General features: G+C 39.4%; 1 protein-coding gene across 2 annotated transcripts in view; it reads right to left on the bottom strand.

Annotated features, from left to right (window-relative positions):
• The window catches only part of dpp10 (dipeptidyl peptidase like 10), a 97,508-nt gene that overhangs the window by 10,513 nt on the left and 63,088 nt on the right, over positions 1 to 23,907 (bottom strand). For both annotated transcript variants that reach the window (XM_077728273.1, XM_077728274.1), the window contains exons 4-20: positions 20,124 to 20,218; positions 19,637 to 19,711; positions 17,172 to 17,224; positions 16,654 to 16,735; positions 14,818 to 14,938; positions 13,633 to 13,787; positions 12,973 to 13,070; positions 12,733 to 12,856; positions 10,600 to 10,638; positions 9,099 to 9,206; positions 8,345 to 8,436; positions 7,523 to 7,570; positions 6,041 to 6,162; positions 4,390 to 4,434; positions 3,326 to 3,424; positions 3,159 to 3,228; positions 398 to 592 (exon numbers count right to left, since the gene is read on the bottom strand). In XM_077728273.1, the coding sequence (XP_077584399.1) occupies positions 398 to 592; positions 3,159 to 3,228; positions 3,326 to 3,424; positions 4,390 to 4,434; positions 6,041 to 6,162; positions 7,523 to 7,570; positions 8,345 to 8,436; positions 9,099 to 9,206; positions 10,600 to 10,638; positions 12,733 to 12,856; positions 12,973 to 13,070; positions 13,633 to 13,787; positions 14,818 to 14,938; positions 16,654 to 16,735; positions 17,172 to 17,224; positions 19,637 to 19,711; positions 20,124 to 20,218 (1,621 nt within the window). The remainder of the gene's footprint in view (positions 1 to 397; positions 593 to 3,158; positions 3,229 to 3,325; positions 3,425 to 4,389; positions 4,435 to 6,040; positions 6,163 to 7,522; positions 7,571 to 8,344; positions 8,437 to 9,098; positions 9,207 to 10,599; positions 10,639 to 12,732; positions 12,857 to 12,972; positions 13,071 to 13,632; positions 13,788 to 14,817; positions 14,939 to 16,653; positions 16,736 to 17,171; positions 17,225 to 19,636; positions 19,712 to 20,123; positions 20,219 to 23,907) is intronic.

Raw genomic sequence — 23,907 nt, forward strand, 5'->3', positions numbered from 1 at the left:
TCGGCTAGTAGACCGTGCTCCACATTACGCAGGTATCAAGGCTCATTGTTTTGCATTATACCGTTTCATCTTTGTCACCTTGCAGTTTCGTGCATGACAGGTCTAATTTGTGCGGAGTCATAATTTTTTTGGGTACACGTACGGCGTATATGTGAGAAAATACGGTATGTCATGAATAAAAGTAATTTGTTGCGCTCTACACCATGAGTTTAAAGTTTTGAAACTATTCAAACGTACAATGAGATAGTTTCTTTAAATTTTTGAGCAAGGATTTATACTCTCAACCCTGGCTTTGACTATATTGACCATATTTTTGGCACAAAAAAATATTTGAACAATTAATCTCTTCTGTCATTGAGTGAATGTATCGCTAAAAATGATGAAAAGTAAAACATACTCCACCGCAGCGATTTGGTCCTGAACATCCACCGTGCCCAGTCTTTGATGAACCTCATGCAGGACCCTCTGACCTTGGAAGCCGCTACCCCGTCCATCGAGACGAGCTACAATAACATTGTCTGAGCTGACCAGTACTGAGTCCCAGCTGAGAGCAAACCGATCACTCACAGCCTGGCCACCAGGGAAGCCATCACTGCAAAATCCAAACAAGATGACAGGAATATATATCAAAAAAATCAATGTTTGTGAAAAAATATGCAACAAGGTAAAAAAAATGCTCTCCTAGCAGCTATCCCTGGTTCAAATGGATTGCTGTTTATATAAACCCTCAGTCATGTGCTTCGAAAATTTTCGCCATTCATTTGAATGAAAGTTGGCCAAGGGTATAATTGCCGTCAATGCCAGGCAATAAGTTAAACAAAACAGCTGGTGGCCACGGAGACGATTTGTCACTTGGAAAGATTTGCTGAAAATGGTTAGGTAGTATTTGAAGACTGTTTGAAAATAAAATGAGAGATTTAATTATCATATTTTCAGATTATATGAAGGTCTACTTCTTTCTTTCAGTTTGTATACTGGAGCTTTAATAACGGCGCGGCTTATTTATGGATTTTTTTTTGTTGACAGCTTCTTATTTTTGTTTTTCACATTAGTGGTAGCAACACAGAGTGTGCCATGTAGTAATCCATTAATTGTTTGTGTGGGAATGGGCATGCTATACATACCAGTGAGCATCTGTGGCCATTTAGGATTGAGTTTGATTTATTTAATAAGGGACAGTACATATTAATGAACATTTATATTCATGTTAATGAACATATATTGATTGATTGAGCGGTAAATTTCTCATGTAAGGGCGGGTCCCTTAAATATAAACTTATATACAGGGTGACCCAAAATGGTGCGTACCAATGGAAACATTTTCGAAAATGACGCAGCTTTTTGGGTCACCCTGTATTTCAGAGAGGCCAGTTCTGAGCTCATCCAATAGGAGAGAGGCTGGTTTACTGATATCATGTTATTTTGGGTGGACTCTTACACACAGGTCTTGGCAAAGGAATCCTTGATAAAAGTGTTTTGTTGAAGTATCCCGAGCTTCAGGAGAGTAGTGGCTCTCACACCTTGCCTTTTTAAGATAAATGATATATCGTTCTACAGTTTATGTGAAACTAAAATTAAGGAACATCGGCGTGTAGTAGTGACAACCATGCCAATCAAGATCACCAGCATTACATAAGCCAGATGGCCCTCCAACACGTCGCCAGGTAGTCTCTGTCTTTTACAAGTTAGTGGGCCACTTGCCTCAACCCCCCCAACGGACTATATGACTCATGGCCGCAATCTACGCTGCAAACAACCGTGCAAATAAATCATTATTCTACTAAAGTCTGCCTTGTCTGTTATAAATGTAGTGAACTTTAATTTTTATTATTTTTTTTTAATGGTGTTTTTGTCTAAAGCCTCAAAGAACACGTAAGGGAGTTTTAATGGTTTCTTCCCCTGAATGACAGGCCCGTGCATATGAATGATGACAACGTAACTGACTGGCGACCAGTCTAGGGAGTAGTCTGCCTTTCGCCCGAAGACAGCTAGGTTAGGCTCCAGCAAACATTTCGAAGGTGAGCGGTATAGAAGAGGAATGAATGAATGAATGAATCTCTTGTAATATCTGCTATTATACTAGAGTACAGTTGTGGTCAAACGTTTACATACACTTGTGAAGAACATAATGTCATGCCTCTTCATATTCCAGTTGTCTACAACTCTGATTTTCTCTGATAGAGTGATTGGAACAGATGCTTCTTTGTCACAAAAAACATTCATGAAGTTTGGTTCTTTTATGACTTTATTATGGGTTCACAGAAAAGTGATTAAAGTTCTGCGGTCAGACGAAACAAAAATCAAGCTGTTTGGCCACAATGCCCAGCCATATGTTTGGAGGAGAAAAGGTGAGGCCTTTAACCCCAAGTACACCATGCCTACCGTTAAGCACGGTGGTGGTAGTATTATGCTGTGGGGCTGTTTCACTGCCAATGGAACTGCTGGTTTACAGGGAGTAAATGGGATAATGAAGAAGGAGGATTACCTTCAAATTCTTCAAGATAACCTAAAGTCATCAGACCGAAGATTGGATCTTGGGTGCAGTTGGTTGTTCCAACAGGACAATGACCCCAAACACACATAAAAAGTGGTAGTCGAATGGCTAAATCAGGCTAGAATTAAGATTTTCGAACGGCCTTCCCAAAGTCCTGACTTAAACCCCATTGAGAACTTGTGGACAATGCTGAAGAAACAAGTCCATGTCAGAAAGCCATCAAATGAAACTGAACTGCAACAATTCTGTCAAGAAGAGTGGTTAAGATGCAACCAAAAGCTTGTGGATGGCTACCAAAAGCACCTAATTGAAGTGAAAATGGCCGAGGGACATGCTACCAAATATTAGCGCTGCTGTATGTATATTTTTGAGCCAGCAGATTTTATCACTTATTTCTGTTCACCCATAATAAATCATAAAAGAACCGGACTTCATGAATGTTTTTTGTGACAAAGAAGTATCTGTTCGTATCACTCTATCGGAGAAAAATCAGAGTTGTAGAAATAACTGGAAACTCAAGAGAGCCATGACATTATGTTCTTCACAAGTGTATGTAAATACCACAACATTTGACCACAAATGTGAGTACTATAGACCATAAACTGAGGTAATTTCTTTTCATCATGATCTATGATGTCACCATCATATTGTGTCAGGTACATACACTACCAGAAGAAGACCATAGTGACGAGATTCTGAGAAGTCAGGCGGATATGAGATTTTCAAAGGTAAGTCTTTAGAAAGGGAAAAAGAAAATTAAATATATGAGACATTCTTAAAGTTTACCAGGTTCCACAATGAAAGCCTTTACGGTGGCCTTTCTTTTCTTACCAAAATGTCCGACTGAAACGCTCCTAAAATCAGTCAGCTGAATCTTTTTATGGTTCAGGGCTGCCTTCAGGATGGAGTTGTTCTCAAGAATATAGTAATCTGTTAAAGCAGGGGAAATTGAGGCTAGTTAGTAATAGCATTCAAATGTATGTATGTATATAAGTAAAATGAGAAAAATTTGAGGTAACATTTTCAAATTTTAAAAAAAATTGTAAAAAGAAGGGAAGCAGCCCGGTGGTTGAATAGTTAGCTCGTCCGTCTCACAGTTCTGAGCATGAATCTTTATCTGTCTCCTTGTGCTCTGTGATTGGCTGGCAACAAATTCAGGCTGTCCCCCGCTTACTACTCGTAGTTGGCTGGAATACGCTCCAGTAACCCCTGTGAGCTTTGCAAGGATAAGCGGTAAAGAAAATGCATAAAAAGAAAGGATTCTGGGGCCAGTCATTCTCCAAATCTAGAGTAATAAATAGTAATGCGATTGAGGTGTTGCAGATCCAGATAGCTATCATGACTCACTTTGAAATAAATGAGGTCAAAATGTATAGCAAAGAGAAGAAAAAAAACCCTTTGGTGCCAGCCATTTTATCCAGCAGAAATATGTGAGAGAATTAAATCAAATGGAATTCAGACAGAATATAATCTGAAAAACCTCTAATCAATAGATGTGTCCTTATGAAATGGTCTAGGGCCTCGTATGCATTTTTTTCTAAACCCACTGTAGTATGATTGAAAGCACATCCAATTGTTTAATAAACATTTTTTTCCAAATAACTTAAATTTTAAAAAAGTTATATAATTGGAGGCCCGGAGGCCTCAACATTCTGGGGCAGTGGGGTCGATCCCAGGTCATCTAAAAAACAAAAGGTGGGCTGATTGAAAACTTTAAATTTCCCTAGGTAGGAGCATGGGCGTGAATGTCCTTCTGTGAATAACTGGTTACTGATTCAGAGTCCCTCGCCTGGTGCTCGTAGCTAGCCATTTTCGGAATATCTTGAAGGGAGAAAAAAGAAAAAAGAAAATCCCTAGATAGAAGTGGAAGCGAGGCACAAAACAGATTCCCTTACTTGAACTATTGAAGCTGTGTAAGATCACCATAGGTGTTCCAGGACCTATCAACAAACAAGCCAAAATAGTAAGTTAATTTAACTCATGATTTATTATCATTTAACTTTCAATTAAATACATAAGATTCTACGTGGGTTTTGCTCAGCGAGAATGATTTTTTTTTCCAACTTAGCAAAGTGTACACAACAAGAAAACATCATACACATCAATAACATACTCGACTGCATTCTTTGGTTACTGCAGCAATGTCATACAGATACAAAAATGAACATTTTGGAAAATGACAAACTTAATGCAGCTAAATTTGTCCTTAAAATATAAACATATAGCCAGAACGGTAACAAAGTGTGATAAAGACAGAACACGCACACTTACACCCTGTTGTATGTAGTCTAAATGTTGTGTGATTTTTTTGTTTTGTTTATGAAAGAGGGATTATGCCTTTGAAGTCTCACATGGCAGTTTGCGTGTTTCTGTGTATGCGTGTGTGCGCATGTGTGTGTGTGGGGGTGTGCATTGGGATACCTTAACTAATACCATCATTCTGAGTATGAAATCATATGCATTGGCTGTTGATGAGTATGAGTTTTAGGTCTAAACTAGTAAGTACAGATGATTCTTTTAAATTCACACAGATCACCAATATCCCACTAGGGCAAAGAGCATCATGAAAGACAATACAATACACTTCCACCTCAGGCACTACCGGACCATAACAGCCTAAGCAAGGACAGTTTCTTCCCAAAAGCCGTCACCATGCTCAACTCGAGTTGTGCACCTAGGAGGACCTAATCAAGACTAATTTCTTATCTTGCACTTACATTTAAACTCCATAGGCTGCTAACCACTTTAGTCACTTTTTGCACCTGACCATTTATTTTCTTGTGACTACTTACTTATGTTGACTACTGTGAACATAATGGGTGCACTTTATGGTGAAGATTTATATCTCATTGTATGTATATGTTTGTATAATTGTATAATTGCAATAAAGGTAATTCAATACACACACACACACACATATATATATATATATATATATATATATATATATATATATATATATATATATATATATATATATATATATATATATATATATATATATATATATATATATATATATATATATATATATATATATATATATATATATATATATATATATATATATATATATATACTAGGATGATGACTAGGATGTAGAACTTTAGCTATTGCCTTCATTTTTAGTGTTAAAAACAAACCAAAACAACAAGAGATTCTAACCAATTCAATACAATACGAATCCAATACATATTAGAGATGGGGAAGAAAAGCCCTTAAAATTATACGCAGGTCAAAATACTGTTACTACGTTGATTAAATGATGCTCGAGTAAACAAACATACTAGTGCAAAAATCTACTCAAAGCAAAAATAAAATGTATGACTTAAAATGTAGTTAGTTGCGGTGTGTGTGCGCATGTGGGTCGGCCAAAAGAACAAGATCCAAGCGTTGGCAGAAAGTAACAAATGAACATACATGACAACAATTAGGTGTATGAGTATAACAGTAATGGTACCCATTTTTGCAAAATTGAGCGCTGCGTTTAAGCTAACAATATTCAGATTTTTCATGTTACATCGCACAATATATTTGCTTACGTACCTTTGCAGTGGAGGATAACGTGCTGGTTTGTGGGGCTAAGAACAGCATCAAAGTACAAACAATGTGCTTTGTTCAGGTCGCAAGTTAAACACCGTCGGGGGAACAATCCAACATTTTTCACGCTAAAAGTAGGAAAATACAATATTAGAAAAGTTTTGAAAGTTGAAACGCTAAAGATCATTTAGCCATTAATGCACACCCATGTGAGGTAAGATTATTCATATTGACCACACAATACTGCAGCAGGGTGAACAATACAGCAAAACCTCAAATATCGTGGTTAATGTACACCAGACATTGAAAAAACGTTTTTAACACCACAATACGTTTTATCCCCTATACAGAAATACAAGTACTGAAGAACAATAAAAAAATGTGTATTTATTTGATATTAGAGATATAAGCATATCAAAAGACTGTAATGTATTAGAGTGATCCTTTTTCTTTTTGCAGCTTCAACACTTAAACACTTTTTCTGAGGTATAAAAAAAGTTCATAAAAATATGTAGATCTACGCTGAAACTCGCAACCGGAAGACAGATGAAAAATGGTGGAAGTCAGGGCTTCGCTTCTTCTTCGACGCTGAATTGCGGGGCCATCTCCAAAGAAGAATTTTACCGCAGAAGAATGAGGTGACATGCCGTGAACAATTATTTGCCCCCTTCCTGATTTCTGTTTTTTTCCCCCATAATTATCACACACAAAAGGATTCAAATCATCAAACCAATTTTAGTATGACACAGATATCCTTTACTTTGCGACTTCAACTTTTGCGGCTTCACAACCTCGCTGATTTTTACGAAGGTATATATAACAGTTATTAAAACGTCAAAATCTACGCTGAAACTTGCAACTGGAAGACAGATGAAAAATAATGGTAAAACATTCCAGAAGCCAGGGCAGAGCTCCATCTCTCAGCGCCAAAGAAGGGATCTCCAATAGAGAATGGGCGCGCCAAATATCATATACAGTGGTACCTCAACATACGAGCACCTCGAAATACGAGCACCTCGACATACGAGCACCTCGACATACGAGCATTTCGAGATACGAGTAAAACTTTGAGCAAATAATTATCTCTAGATACGAGAAAAAATTCGAGATACGAAAAAGCCAGGTGGCCAAGACATGAGAGGCTGATAGTCATTGTAGCGCAATGCGTCTTTTTTGCCGAATCTCTTTCATGTATAACATATCTATCTACGAGCACTCGGCGGAGTGTTGCATTTTTTTCCATTACTCAGCGCGAATGCTGGAGCGATCGCTAATGTTTAGATATCAATACATTATAGTCTTTTCATATGCTTGTAACTGTGATATGTGGTATGGTATGTAGTAATAATAGGGCTGATCCTACTCAGGGGTTTTTCGATTAGCGTGGTCATGTCTGTTCTACATTATCCACAAAAAAGAGGGGATTAGTGTATAAAATCAACATTCCCACATAATAGCAATCAAAAACAATTTTGATGGTAAACAGACCTGTAAAGTTGCCGTCTTCGCGGTGAACCTTCTGTACTGATAAAATAACTAGAAAAAAACATCAAACAGACATAGTAAGCTTGTTTTCTGTAACTTCGATTTATTTTTTATACATAAATAAATAATTTCCTCATCATTTTCTTTAATTTTTTTGATTCTCACATATTTCATAAAATGGTACTTTTCTATTAAAGCATCTAGTTGCTAGTTTTTTGTAAGCCTTTTGAAAGTACTGCTCTACAAAATATTCAATTCACAAAAAAGTCCCACATTTATCATATATTTGCTCGCAATGAATAAAGCTTTGCATGCAACCGTGATAAACAACGGGAAGGTTGCTGCTCTATCCAGAAGGACTTCTCAAAGTTGTTTTGAGAAACATCGACCTCTTACACGGTCGCTCATACCGAAGATCCGGAGGACTCTTAATTGTTTTGACTTCGACTTCGCACCAGGTGGCGATACCGCTTCCTCGGATCCGAAGGACTTGCAATTGTTTTAACTTCTGCAGATCCGACAAACCTTCAATTGTTTTGAACTGAGATGCTTGTTGTTAAATCGTATGTAAAAAATGAGCAGGAGCGGATTCGTCAGAATGATCTTGTTTGAAGGCGTGTGAGGAATGATTCTCTCTTGCAAGAAACCCGGTTATGAGTCAGATGTCTATTTTATTTCAAGGTATATTTGGGAATGCCCAATGGTGAACCTATCCTAAGTCGAGGTATGACTGTTGTATAAAAATAAATATTTTTTTACATATAAAGCCAATATAAGTTGATTAACAGAAACATACATTTTTTAAATCATTTATCATTTACTTACAGGCTGTCAATATTTTCATCATAGCCAAGGATCTTCGTCACCTCCCAGTTTCCTGATGTTAGGTGACGAACTTCATTTTCATCTGCTCTAAACTGATAGAAGCAAAATAAGAGGTGTGAATACTTATTGTGTATAAAAGACGATTAGACCAAGATACAGTGAATTATAGAAATGGGTTATTTCTCTACATTGCTCCCTCGTGCCTGTTTCAGCTACTACCTTTGACACTATACTACAGTTTTGCACAGCCGATCCTCACATTCATTTTTATCAAGAAGATTGTCAGGGGTGGGGAGGCAGAATCGCAAACTGGGCTGGTCGGCTCAGAGACAAGGCCATCACTGCAGGTGTAGGGCATGCACCAAGACCAATTTCTCTGTGACCAATCACATCTCATGTTCATGTTTAATGCTCGTTTCGTCATTTAAACTGAATGTAGGTGTTAAATAGGTCCTCTACTTAAAAGTTGATTGAATGTGCGTTGCCTCATTATAGGGAAGAGCTTTTGTAGTTCGGATTAGTTATTTTTTTCTGAATGAACAAATGTCAATGTCAACAAAAATGCCTCACTTGTTTCATTGACATCCAGAGAGAGGGGTTAGTGGTTTGAGGACTGTCAAATGCAAGTGCATGCTTTGTGTGTAGGTGTGAGAAATCTGCATCCAAGAGACATGGCAAAACAGAACTGTACTGTAGGTATCCAATCAACTTGTTCTAGTTTCAAGATACAATAAGCACTTGTTTGAAGCCTCACCTGAGTGGTAAACATAGCGATGTGATGAAACTCTCCACGACCTCCTTGTTTAACTGGAACAGTCATGAAGAATCTTTTGTTGTCTTTAGAGAACAATGGCTCTTGGTTCTAAAGAAATAGATGAATTATTTTTACAGGTAACGTAAGTTGGGAGATATTTTTAATTAATTACCTTTTCATTAATTAATTAATTCATTTCCTCAACCACTTTATCCTAATTAGAGTCGTGAGGGGTGCTGGAACCTATCCCAGCTGATTTAGGGGCAATTTAGAGTGTCCAAACAGCCAATCATGCATGTTTTTGGAATATGGGAGGAATCCGGAGTACCCAAAGAAAACCCATGAAAAACATGCAAACTCTACACAGGTGGACCGGTCTGGATTTGAATCCAGGATCCCAGAGGACCGCACGAATTATCTTATTTATGTCAATTGGTCAATTTTGTTTTTAGCCAGATTTGCTGAATGAAGTTTGATGCTTTTTTGTGTCATTGAAATGAATTGAATCTAATGTTTTTTATTGTCAGTATACAAGTAATGAGATTAAAACTTCACCACAAAGTACACAAATACAACAACAAACAAACAGGGAAATAAATATATTATGATTAATTTCATTAGTTACCAGAGAAAATAGCCTTTGTCTAATTAGCCTAATAGCTCTACCCTCCATACAGTTGGTCATTAGACCAGGAAGCTACTGTCTAATAAGACTTCTTCTGTAGGAATGGACGTCTTCCATATTCCTCCACTTATCCGAGGTGGGGGCCCAGTGGCAGCAGCTTCAGTTTCAGCAGGGAAACCCAGACTTCCTTCTCCTCTTCCACTTCGTCCAACTCTTCCTGGAGGTTCCCAGGGCGTTCGTAGTCCATCTAGAAGACATAGTCTACCAAGCGTGTCTTGTGCTCTCCTCAAGATAGGATGTGGCTGGAACACCTCACCGGGAAGAGTCCAGGAAGAATCATAATCAGATGCCTGAGCCAACTCCTCTGGCTTCTCTCGATCCTGATGAGTGAGTTTTTCACTTTATCTCAAATGAAGACTCCGGACACCCTGCGGAGGAAACTCTTTCAGTCACGGCCCACAGCTCGTAACCATAAATGAAGGCAGGGGGGTAGATCGGCTTGGTTCTGATCAGGGGAGCCGTTCTTTCCAATCACACCCATCCAGGTCTCATTGCCCATGTGAGCATTGAAGTTCCCCAGCAGATCAAGGGAGTCTAGTTTTCTATGACGCCCGTTGTGTTTTTGGTTGCAGAGTAAATGGCCATAAAGTACTCTGATCGACACAATAGCTCGCTATAATGTACATATGTTATGAATGCACACAGGTTCATTGTATGGCATGGAAACCTGACTCTTCAGGCATTGAAGAACAAATGCTGGAAGCAAGACCGCTAGGCTGGGCTTTTGGCCTCGCGGTTGCTGTGTTCTCCTGTCGTGCTTCACAAGAAGGAGACAAAAAATACTACATTCTAAATTTAAAACAAAAATGTGTTTACCTGTTTGGACAGCCAGACTTCAGAGTTTTCCTTATGTCTCTGAAAAAGACAAAGTGTGAAAGTATCATTAGTTTGATTTTAACCGGGAGACAAACAACCATTCACGCTCACACCTAGGGGCAATTTAGAGGGTCCAATAAACCGTCCATGGAATGTGGGAGGAAACTGAAGAACCCTGAGAAAACCCATGGAGGGAGAATATGCAAACTCTACACAGGTGGATTTGAAACCAGGCACCCCAAAGTTTACGTAGTTCTACAAATTTGACGAAATCAGCGAATGATAGCTGCTTCCAAAGTCACAGGGTTTGGCTGTGTATGTATGTTATTGTGGGGTAGACCTGCCAACCGGCTTAATAATTGTTTGTTCGTGTCGAGCCATGTGGCCAAATTGGTTTTACAATTGTTTGTTAGGACAGTGGAATGTCGGATAGGCTAACTAGCTGGCCTTGCAATTATTTGTTCGCACCACGAAATGTAAGATAACTAACTAGCTGGCCTTGCAATTGTTTGTTCGCCTGACTAAATGTAACATAGGCTGGCTGACAGGGTTTGCAATTGTTTCCTTGGATTGTGAAATGTGGCCAACTTGCTTTGGAACTGTTTGTTCGAATCGCGCAATATAACATAGGCTGCGGCAGTTAGTGTGAGCTATAAAAATATTGTGTTTGCATACAACTTAAACCTGCAAATGTCTAACCATATCAGCCTAAAGTTTTGTTTAAAGTTGTATGAAGTACCCTAAGAAAACCCATGCAGGTCTGTGTATGTTATCAAAATATCCTTTTAACTACTAGTAGTTTAAATCTGTCCTTTGCAGAGGACATTGTAAAGCCTGAATCACCCACTCACTAGGTACAATTTAATTACCTTCTTTTATTACCTGTAGAGGACATTGAGAGCTTTCCAATGATGCCAAATGAGAAAGGTGTGTATTTGTTGCCTTGACCGCATCATAAAAGAACATGTTTTTTCTCAGTGCGAAATGTTTTTTAAGAGAATACAGACCCATAATGAATTTGATTCCCTGTGATTGGCTGGCAATCAATAGAATGCTTCTATCGTTGGCTGGAGCACATCCCAGGCAACTATGGGCAGGCTGGGGACAACCTGAACTGATTACGAGCCAATCACAGGGGCACAAGGAAACAAACAACCATTCTCGCTCACACTCATACGAAAGGGCAATTTAATATTTTCAACCAGCCTATCATGCAGGTTTTTGGGATGTAAAAGGAAACTGGAGTACCTGGAGAAAACCCACACTGGCACAGGCAGAACACGGGAAGGTCGAAACTTTTGATATCAGAATTGTGAGGCTAACACGCTAATCTGGCACTTGGGTGCCCACAATAACAGATAATCAGCAATAATTATTTAATCTGTTCCATAAATCAAAGATACATTTGCTAACTAAAACTAACTAAAAAGTCAAACTAAAAGGTTTACTGTCTATTGATTGTTCATGTCAGGTATAGAATCTTCACCGGCGGCTGAGTGGTTAGCACGTTGACATCACAGCTCTGGGGTCCCGAGTTCAAATCCAGGTCAGTTCACCTGTGTGGAGTTTGTATGTTCTCCCTGGATCAAGATGGGTTTTTTCGGGTACTGTGGTCTCCTCACACATTCCAGTAGACAGCCATGGTAGGCTGATTGGACACTCTAAATTGCCTTTAGGTATGGGTGTGAGTGTGCAGGGTTGTTCTTGTACCCTGCGATCGGCTGGCCACCGATTCAGGGTCACCCCCGAATCTGCCCCACAGTCAACTGGGATAGGCTACAGCACCCCCTATAACCCTAATGAGGATGACTGTCCAGAAAATGAATGAATGAATGACTATTCCTATTACTGTTACTTCTACAAGTAAAGAAATAAATCAGTCGAATGTTGTAGATTGTGACTAATGATTTTCTTTAAATAGGAAAAAGAACAGCATGTATGTCATGTTTGTAGAGATAAGAAATACATGCCTCCTGCCTGTTTGAGGCATTTGTATGTAGGCTTTTTTTAAGCTTAAATGGTGGGATGTAAAATGGTCGCAAACTCTGAAACGACCCCCATAGTGATGGTTTTCTTTTCAGTGCATGGAGACCTGTCTTGTCCCATCATCCCTCTTTCTTGGTTTGCACATACCGTGACACAGGCTCCAGTAGTGGTGTCACACACTGTTAGAATGGAGACATTCTGAGCTCGGTTTAACCATCTGACAGATGTGTGGGTTTTACTGATCCATTTCACCATCGTCACATAACGGTCCCTAAGAAGAGAAACATTACCTTGTTTTATGCACATCAATTGGGACAACTCCCAATTTAACATTTGAATTGCTCATATTTTCTTATCGTTATTTGAGAAGTAATAAGCTCTCCTTACCGTAGTTTGAGACTGTCTGGCGGCATGAGCTCCAGCGTGTGTGTCGGTCCATAGAGATTAACAACAAAAAGCTTCACCACTGGATTAGGTTGTCCAGCCTATATGGAAAGAGTCTTTAGAAGTCTTTCATTTTTGTAAATTTCATTTACTGATTTGCATAGGTTCAAACATTTACCACATATTTTACTCCCCAATTATATATAATACTGCTTAACTGAATACAATTTGAAATGCTGCCATTAAGAACGGACATTTGTTTTCATCCTCTTGAAAAAAATGAATGACAATGTACCTAAAAAACCTTCCTTTAGGGATTTTTTGCTATATACTTGACTGGGATACTAATGGACTTTGGAGGGTAAGTGGGAGGTAGAGCTCGTAAGTATGTAAAAGCTGTCCTTCCTTTGTCTAAGAAAGGGCTAGTTACAATAGCCATTCTCGCTTTGTTCACCTGTTTGCCTTAAAAACACATGAAAGGAAAAGGAAACATCCAATTTCTCTAAAAACACATGTGCACAATGAGACACAATTTTGCACATTGTGTCTTTCAAATATAATGTAAACTCCTCCCTTAAATGTGATGTACTCCCAAATAAACACTACATTTTAACAGAATCCTATCATGATTGTGTATCTGTAAAAATAATGTACCAGACTTACCTTGGGGTATGGATACTGTTTTCCTTTGGGGTAAATCATGCCAGTAAATCGAGGCAGAGCCATGTTGGGAACCAGAGTATCATTAACGACTAGAAAGGCCAATCTCTCTCCATCAGGTGACCACCAATGTGCCACATGGGTCTGAAGAATTTCCTCTGCAAGGACATGATTGTCTATTACTATTTGAATGTATTCAAAATTTCTTCATAATTAAATTGATAGAGGGTAGGTAGTGAGAGCAATCTCTCCCATAATAAAAACATTAGTCAGTATGAGCACTTCTTTTCTTTTCGCAGGTTTTATTCAAGCTAACGATCTGTCTAACGGCATTTGAAAACATTAACTAATCCACCCAATTAAATTTGTGTCTCTTCCTTTAATTAAACCAATACCACAGAGAGGTGATAGTGTGCTGGAGAGAGTAGGTATCCCTTTAATCGCATTTTATCCAAGAATATTTTATGTGGACAAGTGGTCACAGTGAGCAAAGCTACTCATTGTGGAAAATAGGTATTTTGCTGGTGATACAGTGATGCTGCACTATTCATAAAGGTTCAATGTAAATTTATGCTGCCAATTTGAGAAGAAATTGCCTCATTTATGAGTTAAAGCAGCCAATAAACTACAGATTACAATCATGATATTTAGAAAACAAACAAACAATTAAAAGACAGTGTCCCGGCATGTAATCCTCAAAAGATCACTGGAAAATTGACGTGATGCAAAATAAGTGCATGAGTAATATATACATGGACAATTAACCTGCTAACTTGAGCAAAATTTAGCTCATCCCTGGCAACCAATGGCATTAGCCTTGCAGGACATCACCACTCGCATTAGTAATTTATCTGCTTGGATTTTAAAAAATTAAAGAATTACAAATTACAGAAAAATTTGGTGACCGTCATGACTTTTGACCTCAAGTACTGTCAACTTCGCGTCATCAAGTTGTTTTTATGGACATAAGCCGTACCCTCAATTCAGTCATCATTTTTTTGGCTGACAAAGGCGGCTTATATGCGAGTAAATACTTTGCACATCCCTAAACTTAACCTAAAATACAAATAAATGCAGAAACTAGTATCAAGTGTGAAGATAAATATACATAGCTAAATATTAGTTAATTGTAGTCTCTTAGCTCATACTGAATAATGTCATATTCAAAACAAAATGAAAAAGCACTACCTTCATAAAGCCAGTCTGCAATCCCATTGAATATGACCCCGTCCTTTCCTGAGGATGTCAGCCGAAGAGAGTTACTTTTTACATCAGACTGATAGTAGATGTTATTTTCAAAAATGTAGAGCTGAAAAAACAAACAATATTTTAAGAGGTGTTAGTCCAGCCATGGGCAAACTACGGCCCGTTAGGCTTTTTAATCCGGCCCACCGACGTTGTCCAAATAATGTTGTTGTTGTATTTTTTCCCCCAAGATGGCGCCGTCACGCAGAAGCCAGTGGCAGTAGCTCTGTCCACTCTTATTTGTTTTTCGTGTTTCAAAGCCCCTCTACCTTTTTTTAAATAACATTTTAAGATTTCTTAATACATTCCTTTTTACTTTAGACTTTTTACTTTAATGATGTGTGATGAGTATGTTAATACTTTAGTCCTTTTTTTCTGTTGATGTTTCATATGTACTGTTAACGGATGCAGTTTTTTATATGTAACGTATCTTGTGCTGACCCAGTCCATCTGTCAATTTTTTAAAGTCAATGCGGCCCCGGGCCGAAAAGTTTGCCCACCCCTGTGTAAGTCACTGTTAAAATTATATCCCCTGCAATTGGCTAGAAAGTTTAGAGTGGTGCCTCATGGTGTAGTGGTTCACTCGCCTAACTTTGGTGCAGGCAGCCACAGTCTCGATTTCTGCTGGTGGCGGTAGTATTGTGTGTATGAATGGTCGTCTGTCTTTCAGTGCGCTCTACGATTGCCTGGCAACCAGTCTAGGCGACGAGTATGGCTTTTGCCCGAAGGCAGCTTGGATAGGCTCCAGCGACCCCTGCCACCCTTACCGTGATGCACAGGATGGAAGATGAATGAATGAATAAACAGTTCGGAATGTGCCCTGTCGGTACCCGGACATTTCGTCGACGGAAAATTCGTCGACGGACACTTCGTCACCAGACAGTTCGTCGACCGGACATTTTGTCGACGGACAATTCGGCGCTGGACACTTTTTTCGCCAGACAGTTCGTTGAACAGAGATGTCGCCGGACGATATGTCGATTGGATATTTAGTTCCCCAATTCTAACCACTAAACTTAACCACTATCCCCTAACTCTAATTCTAACCGCTAACCTTAACCACTATCCCCTAGCCCGCGAAGAAATGTCCGGTCGACGAACTGTCTGGCGACGAATTGTCCGTTGATGAAATGCCCGGTCACGGCCCTGTCTCCTACCTACAGTCGGCTGGGATATACATCAGTACTTCCGTGATTCTTGTCAGGATAAGTGGCATGGATAATTAACGAATGGTTGAACTGTTACTTGAGTCAAATACATTCTCATAAAACTGTTTTCATCATATTGCACTATAGAAAAAGGTTTTAAATAAGGCATATCAACAGCAATATGTTAAAAAGTTGATGGAAATTTAATTAATGCAATTAAATTAAAAACAGCGGCCAAGTAACGCGTGGTTAGCGCGTCGGCCTCAGAATTCTAGGGTCGAGGGTTCGATCCCTGGTTGGTGCTCTTTGTGAAGAGTCTGTATGCTCCCTCTTGGCTTGCGTGGGTTTTCTCCAGATACTCTGGTTTCCTCTCACATTTCAAAAACATGCAGGGTAGGCTCATTGGACACTCTTAATTGCCCCTAGGTATGACTGTGAGTACGAATGGTTGTCTGTCTCCTGCTCTGCGATTATCTGGCCACCGATTCAGGGTGTCCCCCGCCTGGTGCCTATAGTTAGCTGGGATTGGCTCCAGCAGACCTGCCACCATTGTGAGGATAAGCCTATCAGAAAATGAATGAATGAATAAAAAAATAAAAAGCAACATAAGCAAGGTCATTAGTTTTCTAACCAACTGTTGGCCTTGCACTCCCCAGGCCGCATACTGCAGGACTGAGTTGACCACCTCTGGAGGGTCCAGCTCCCAAACCTCCCTGGTAATGAAACAACAACAAAAACAATCAATACTAGTCCCGACCATTTATTTTTTATAGACATCATGGAACATTTTAAAATAAGTTCAATTTTGCTGATCAGACATGCCACAACACTACAGCTCGGCAGATAATGAAAAGTCTCTCATAAAGAGTGAAAGTTTGATAAATGATAGCATTTACTTTAAATGTGATACAATACCAAATGCACTCTATTGGTCCTGTAAACCTTGTGCTAACGAAAATTGGCATTGCATCATGGTATTTCAACTCTCAGAGCATTTAACACAAAAGTGAACATACACAAAAGCGAACATACACAAAAGCGGCAGCAACACAAAGGATCAACTAAAATGGCTTGAAAATTATATTCTGGGCAACTTTCAATACAAATCGTCATTCAAATCAGTGAAATAGCATCCATAAATAGCATTACCGTGTGCGAATATTGTAGATGCTGTAGGAAGCCATGTAGGAATGTCTGTAAACCTGGAGTAAAATAAACACAGAGAAGAATAAACAGAAGACGAAAGAAGAAAATATGACAGACACATACATTTTTGAAAAAGCTGCAGTGCCATCTATAATGACATCATGCTACAAAATATGAAAAGTAATAAGACATCTATCATACTGCTTGCTGCTCACAGCGAGTGAATCTGTAGACAATACAATTTGCACGGGTGTCAGCTGTAATACAATTGCATCTTGCAAAAGCCATTGCTGTGTCTTTGCTTTTGTAAAAGCTCAACCTGACATGGTATGTCTCCATCATTGAAGCATTTCACCAATCACATTTCAGCCATTATTTGTTGCTAGGGTCAGAAATCAGCCTCAAGCCCTTCACAATCAGTTCTGCACGCTCTGCTGCATTAGACAAGCGTCGCTAAGACTGTTGCTTTAACCAATCAGAATTAGATTTGTTGACACCAAGGCCTTCTCGCAGGCGTAGGGATACGTCATTGCCTTTTCACAGGCGTAGGGATACGTCATCGCTTTCACCAACTATGAGTGGATAGTGATAGAGTGGACTAGCCAGAGCTACCAAATGTGTATCTGGAGCGAGCTGCACAAGCAAGTATATTGTTGTGTTGATTAATAGCGGTTTTGTCAACCCGTAATGGTTGAAGCGTGAGAAGACTTTTTTTTTTGCACATTTACTGTCAAAGCCATTTTCAAGACAGACTTTTCAAGAAAAAAAGCTGGACATCATTAAGAAAGGTCGGACAATTCCAAAGCAAGCAATGCTGTCACAACCGGGAACGAACATTTTCAGCACAAACTCGAATAAAAACGTTTGCCAGAAATACGATAGGATAGGCTCGACTTTCTGCATTAGCTTCGATGGCAATAGAAAAGAAGGAGGAAAGAAAGGAGGATGGATATTGTGTACAGGTCAAAGGATTTTTGGTGAATAAAATATAGCTATATTCCTAAATAATATTTCAATTGTATGAGGTTATTATTGATGATTTTTTTATGTGTCGCAGCTGTAGTTGCAATAAAGGTTTTTGAGGGTTGTATTGATTCAGACATAGCTGAAGGCGTCGCTAGAAAAGTCACGGACTGCCTCTGCTCAAAAGGCTCAGAGAATAAAAGCTAGTAATATATATGTCAGAAAGTTGAGACTGTTTTATCTAGCAGAAGGGCCCATTTATGAAGGACATGTGTTGACCACTGGCGTCCACCAGAGGTCACAAGGGAAAGTGGGTGAGTTAGCAGGTTAAAGGAAAGGCCTACCATGAGAAAAACAACCACCTACTGGACAAGACATCACGGTAGCTTACAGCGGATTTAACTCTTCCCACATGTATGGGAAGGACCAGAGGCTTAATGAACTGTTGAGCAATCGGAGGAAGAATATGACAGTCTCCCTTTGTTGATTGTGTGTATAAAAGACTCTATAGATCAGATAGTCACACCCAATCTGCAACATTTTCTGTTTAGGCTGTAAGTGGTGTAGCAATTGACCCAGCACTGTATTTGACTCCTCTGTCATGGTAATAAATTGTTTAGCTTTTGACTCCTCATGGTGTCTTCCATGAAAAAGAACACAGAAGGAAACCTGAGGTAAAAAGGGTTAACGGGTTATTTAAAATACACCTTGTTAGTTGTGGTGTGGCCAACTTAAAAATGGGCGAACATTTTTAAATGATTGTTTCACTGTGGTTGATCCAAATAAATATAATTACACTTTAACCAAATCTTGAAGTGGCACCACAAACATTTGAATGTGATGGTCTGTGGGAGTCCAAATAGCTGATCTTAACCAGCTGGTCAAGCGAAACACAGCTTTGGTTTATGGAGGCAAAAACCAAGTTAAGTTTGAACCTTTCTGGGATTATTTGGGGTTTTTAATTTTCCTCAGTTTTTTCCCTGTGTGATGTGTCATTGTGATTCACCATTGGTTTCAGTTGTTGTCATTTGCCCTCTTATGTCTTAGCCAATCCCTGCCTCTTGTGTCACTCACCCGTTAATCATGGCCTTGTCAATCTTCATCTATTTAAACCATATGCAATTGTCTGCCTCTTGTGGGAACATATGGCGTGTTTCTGGTTTTGTCCTTTTCATATTCTTGTTATGTTCTTATATCCTTGTTCACTGTACTAAAGGTTTTACTTGCTGTTAAGAGATGGTGACATTCCTCACTGATAAAAAAAGATAAGTTTGTCTATCCACACCTTATTTAGACCAGGGTTTCCAAACCAGGAATTGGAAAACAATTAATGGTAGAAAATGAATTGCAATTAATTGCTTAAAAATAATGCATTGCTTACTTTAGTAATGTCAATTAATCTAGCAGTATATATGAAAAATTATCATTTATTCTTGCAAAAACAAAACAAAATAGAATTTTACTCAGAGCTTTTAGTCAACAAAAAAAGTTTAAAATGGACCCACCTGTTTGACGTCGTAGGCAAAAAGCAGGTACTTCAAATCAGGAGACACAGAATACTTGGCAACATTGAAATTTATCTAATGGAAAGGGAAAAACAGTGTCCAATTAATATAATGGGGGTTAAAAATATTCATTCATTCAACCATTTTCTGAACTGCTTTATCCTCATTAGGGTCATGATGGTGCTGGAGCCAATCCCAGCTGACTTCGGGCCAGAAGTGGGGGACATCCTCAATAGGTGGCGAGCTGATCGCAGGGGACAAGATGGACAAACATTTACACTCACACTCATACCTAGAGGCGATTTAGAGTGTCCAATCAGCCAATCATGCATGTTTCTGGAATGTTGGAGGAAACCAGAGTACCTGGAGAAAACCCATGCAGGCACGGGGAGAATGCATTTCCACCAAGGTGGACCGACCTGGATTTAAACCCAGGACTTAAAAAATATTATAATGATAATTATAAAAATAATAAATCAATACTCACAAATGTTGTGTTGGATACAACAATCTCTGTTTCGTTTGAGAGGATGTTGAACTTGATGACATGGCCATCACTGTTCCTGTAAACAACTTCTAAATCTGTATAGAAATGAAGCAAAAAGAGGAAGTTGTTCGCCAAAAGTTAAGGACATTTGGTTACTAATTTAATTTTAAAATGTTAATTTAAATTGGAAAAAAAGTGTAACAAAAGGGATGAATGTCTCAAAGTCCAACCAATCCCCCTGCACAATAAAATAACCAAGCTGTGGGGTTATAGAGAGAATAAATCCAAAACCACTTGAAACATAGAGCCAGGCAGAACAAAGTTCTTCTCTGAAAATAATTAATCTGAATAACAATCATTATGTTGATGTAATAGACCGCATGTTTGATCTCCTTCCACAGACGTTCAGTGAAATTTAGATATTGGCTCATGAAAGGCCACTTAAGAATCGTTCAATGATTTTCACTTAGCCATTTTTGTTTTTTCTCAAATGTGTTTTCGGTCGGGTGGCCCGGGGGCTACAGTGGTTAGCGTATCGGCCTCACAGCTTTGGCGTCAATTCCAGGTTGGTCACCTGTGTGCAGTTTGCAGGTTCTCCCGGGGCTGCATCGGTTTTCCTTCCGCATTCCAAAGACATGCATGACAGGCTCATTGGACACTCTAAATTGTCCCTGGGTGTGAATGGTTGTCCTTGTGCCCTGCGTTCGGCAGGACAACCGATTCAGGGTTATCCCCCACGCCTCTGGCCCGGATGGGTCCGCTGAGATAGACTCCAGCACCCCCGGTGATCCCAATGAGGATAAAGCGGTTCAGAAAATGAATGAAAACCTTGGGTCTTTATCCAGTTGGAAAACCCATGACATGCGATTAAGACCAAGCTTTTTGACACTGGGCAGCATTTTTCTCTCCAGAATAACCAGACATGAGTTTTCATTGTACTTGAACAGGACTAATAAAATCTGGACTAGGGCGGCCCGGTGACATAAGTGGTTAGCGCGTCGGCCTCACGTCTCTGGGTTCAAGTCCAGGTTGGTCCAACTGTGTGAAGTTTGCATGTTCTGCCCGGGCCTGTGTGGGTTTCCTCCAGGTACTTGGGTTTCCACCCACATGCTAAAAACATGCATGGTGGGCTAATTGGACACTCTATATTGCCCCTATGTAAGGGTGTGAGTGTGCACGGTCGTATGATTCAGGGTGTACCCCGCCTGTGGCCCGGGGAGAGATGGGATTGGCTCCAGCACCCCCCCTGACTTTAATGAGGATAAAGTGGTCAGGAAAATGAGATGAGATGAGAAAATCTTGACAATTTAAAATAGGTCTACACGTAAAATTACATTTAAAATTTCAAAAATCAAACATTTCTGTAGGCAGCACAGTGCAGGAGTGGTTAATCCGCCTCACAGTTCTGAGATTGAGAGTTCATTTCCCGTTGTATTCCTGTATGGAGTTGCTGCAGGTGGTTTATTTGTTGGTTAGGTGTTTACAAATCTGAGTGAATGCCAAGTTACATGTGTTGGTTTGGAGAGTGACAGTTGACTCACTGATAGGTTCATAAATAATTACCCTTCTGATGTAATTATCAATCACAGCAGGCATCTTATTCAATTATTGACATTTAATTAAATAGATTGCATCATGGATAAGGACCTTAAGGGAAGATACAGCAAAGCAACAAGACTTCCCCCTTGTCTTCAAAGTATCCTCTCGAACAGTAATTCGCGTATGGCTTTAAGGCCATAAATCAAAACAATTACAAGGTTGTTGATTAATTCAACATGCGTAAGCAAAAACAACATCTGTTACTATAATAACAATCAAGGTATTTTAACAATAACAGAACAGGAAACTAAAACCAACCCTCATTTGGATTAAAACAATCATGCCTTCATTTGACCTAACAATCATATAACAATTACATAAAGAAGCCTGAAGTGCGTCACGAGGTATGCACACTATACGAGTGTTATGGAAGTGGCAGATATCCCGAGTCCTTCCTGCCTCCTCGGAGCCCGATACTGGGTGAGATGTAGGATAAACAATCCTTGAAAGAAGTCCACGAGAGAGAGGACCAGGCGGCTGTTTATGACCTCGAGCACTTTCCGAACAATAGGAAGAATAATTTTACAAAGAAATGAATTACTACACATATATGTATAATAGTAATACAGAATAAACCCAACACTCACCCAATCTTGTTCAATTTTGATTAGGCAGGACCCCCCCCCCCCCCCCCCCCCCCCCCAAATAGCTCATTGGCCTTCACAGAGTCCAAGACAAAAATGATGACACTGAATGCTGCGAGCAAGTGACAGAGCAGGCAAGAGAGTGGAATGGTTCAAAACTAAATTGATGAAATGGCTACTTTGGTTATCAAAGTCGGGAATTCAAATCACGGCCGAAAAACTATCAGCGCTAAACTTGATATACTTGCATCAATATTTTCAAGAAAGATATTCCAAGAGAAGCTTATTTTCATGATGTGAGGTATGCATCCCTGCACTAGCTTGCTAACCTCTAAACAGGCAGGTTTAGCGTCCACTTCCAAGGAAGTAGGGATGAAATTCCAAATAGCTACCCCAGGCACATTGTTTGCATCCACATATGAATGTTAAATCCTGGTTGTCAGGCCAAACCTAAAATTAAGGCCAGAAATGGAGCACTTCTAAGTGGGGTCAACTCTCCTGGCTGCTTGATTTCACTCATCGTGGTCTTTTTTCGAGCATTTTTCTAAATGAAAATACAGCAATGGACCACTCTGTTTCAGCCACGCTTGTGTCAGCAACGTTTTTAAATATCGGTACGCGGGTATAATGTAACTTTAGGCCTTAAGCCCAAAATGTGGCATTTGAATGCCAAAAAACCCCACAGGAATTGGGAGTTATTGTCATTTTTAGCAGAGATAAAGCAATTATTGAACTTTTTTGTCAGAAGAAGAAGAATATATTTGTTGAAAATAATATTTGCTTTCAAGGACAGCAATTTCAGTGAGTTAAATCACACATTTTTCATATAGCTTTTTTGGTAATTATATTTTGTTTATGGGGAGGCCCGGCAGCCGAGTGGATAGTGCATCAGCCTCACAGTTCTGGGGTCAAGGGTTTGATCGCAGGTCACTGTGTGGATTTTGCATGTGCTCGTCAGGTTTGCGTGGGTTTTCTCTGGGTACTCCGGTTTCCTCTCCCAAAAAACATACAAGGTAAGCTGATTGAACGCTCTCAATTGCGCCTAGATACGAGTGTGAGCGTGAATGTTTTTCCGTCTCCTTGTGCCCTGTGATTGGCTTGTCAAGGATTCAGGCTGTTCCCACATGTTGTATGGAGTTTGCGCTCTTGTTATGACAATTAATTTTTGAAAGGTATTGCTAATATGAATTCCCAGTTGTCATGCTCACAGTTCGCCATTGATATTTTACAGTTCCATCAGTGTAGTTTTTTCTGCCAGTTTGGAACATTTTAAATTCAATTTTAAACTAGGACCGTTATATTTTTGGAATATGGAAAATGCAAGTCAGAGTATAATGAAAAAAAAACCCACTGCTAAATTGATAAAAGAGAACTCAGTCCCATCATTAAATCATTGGTCTCTTGGCCCTTGTCACCTTAAATAATGTAACATCTGTACCTGAAAAAGAACAAGCTATGACTATAATGTATAAGTGATGCCCAACTTCCGTAACCCAATTCTGTAACAAATCTCCGTTTGCCTACCTCTGCTGCTAATTATGTTTGAGATTTGCAAATAATAGTTGTGCTGAACACAACCTAGACTCTTGTGTATGTGCTAT

This window comes from Stigmatopora nigra, chromosome 11 (genome assembly GCF_051989575.1).
Source record: "Stigmatopora nigra isolate UIUO_SnigA chromosome 11, RoL_Snig_1.1, whole genome shotgun sequence".
Classification (NCBI taxonomy): domain Eukaryota; kingdom Metazoa; phylum Chordata; class Actinopteri; order Syngnathiformes; family Syngnathidae; genus Stigmatopora; species Stigmatopora nigra.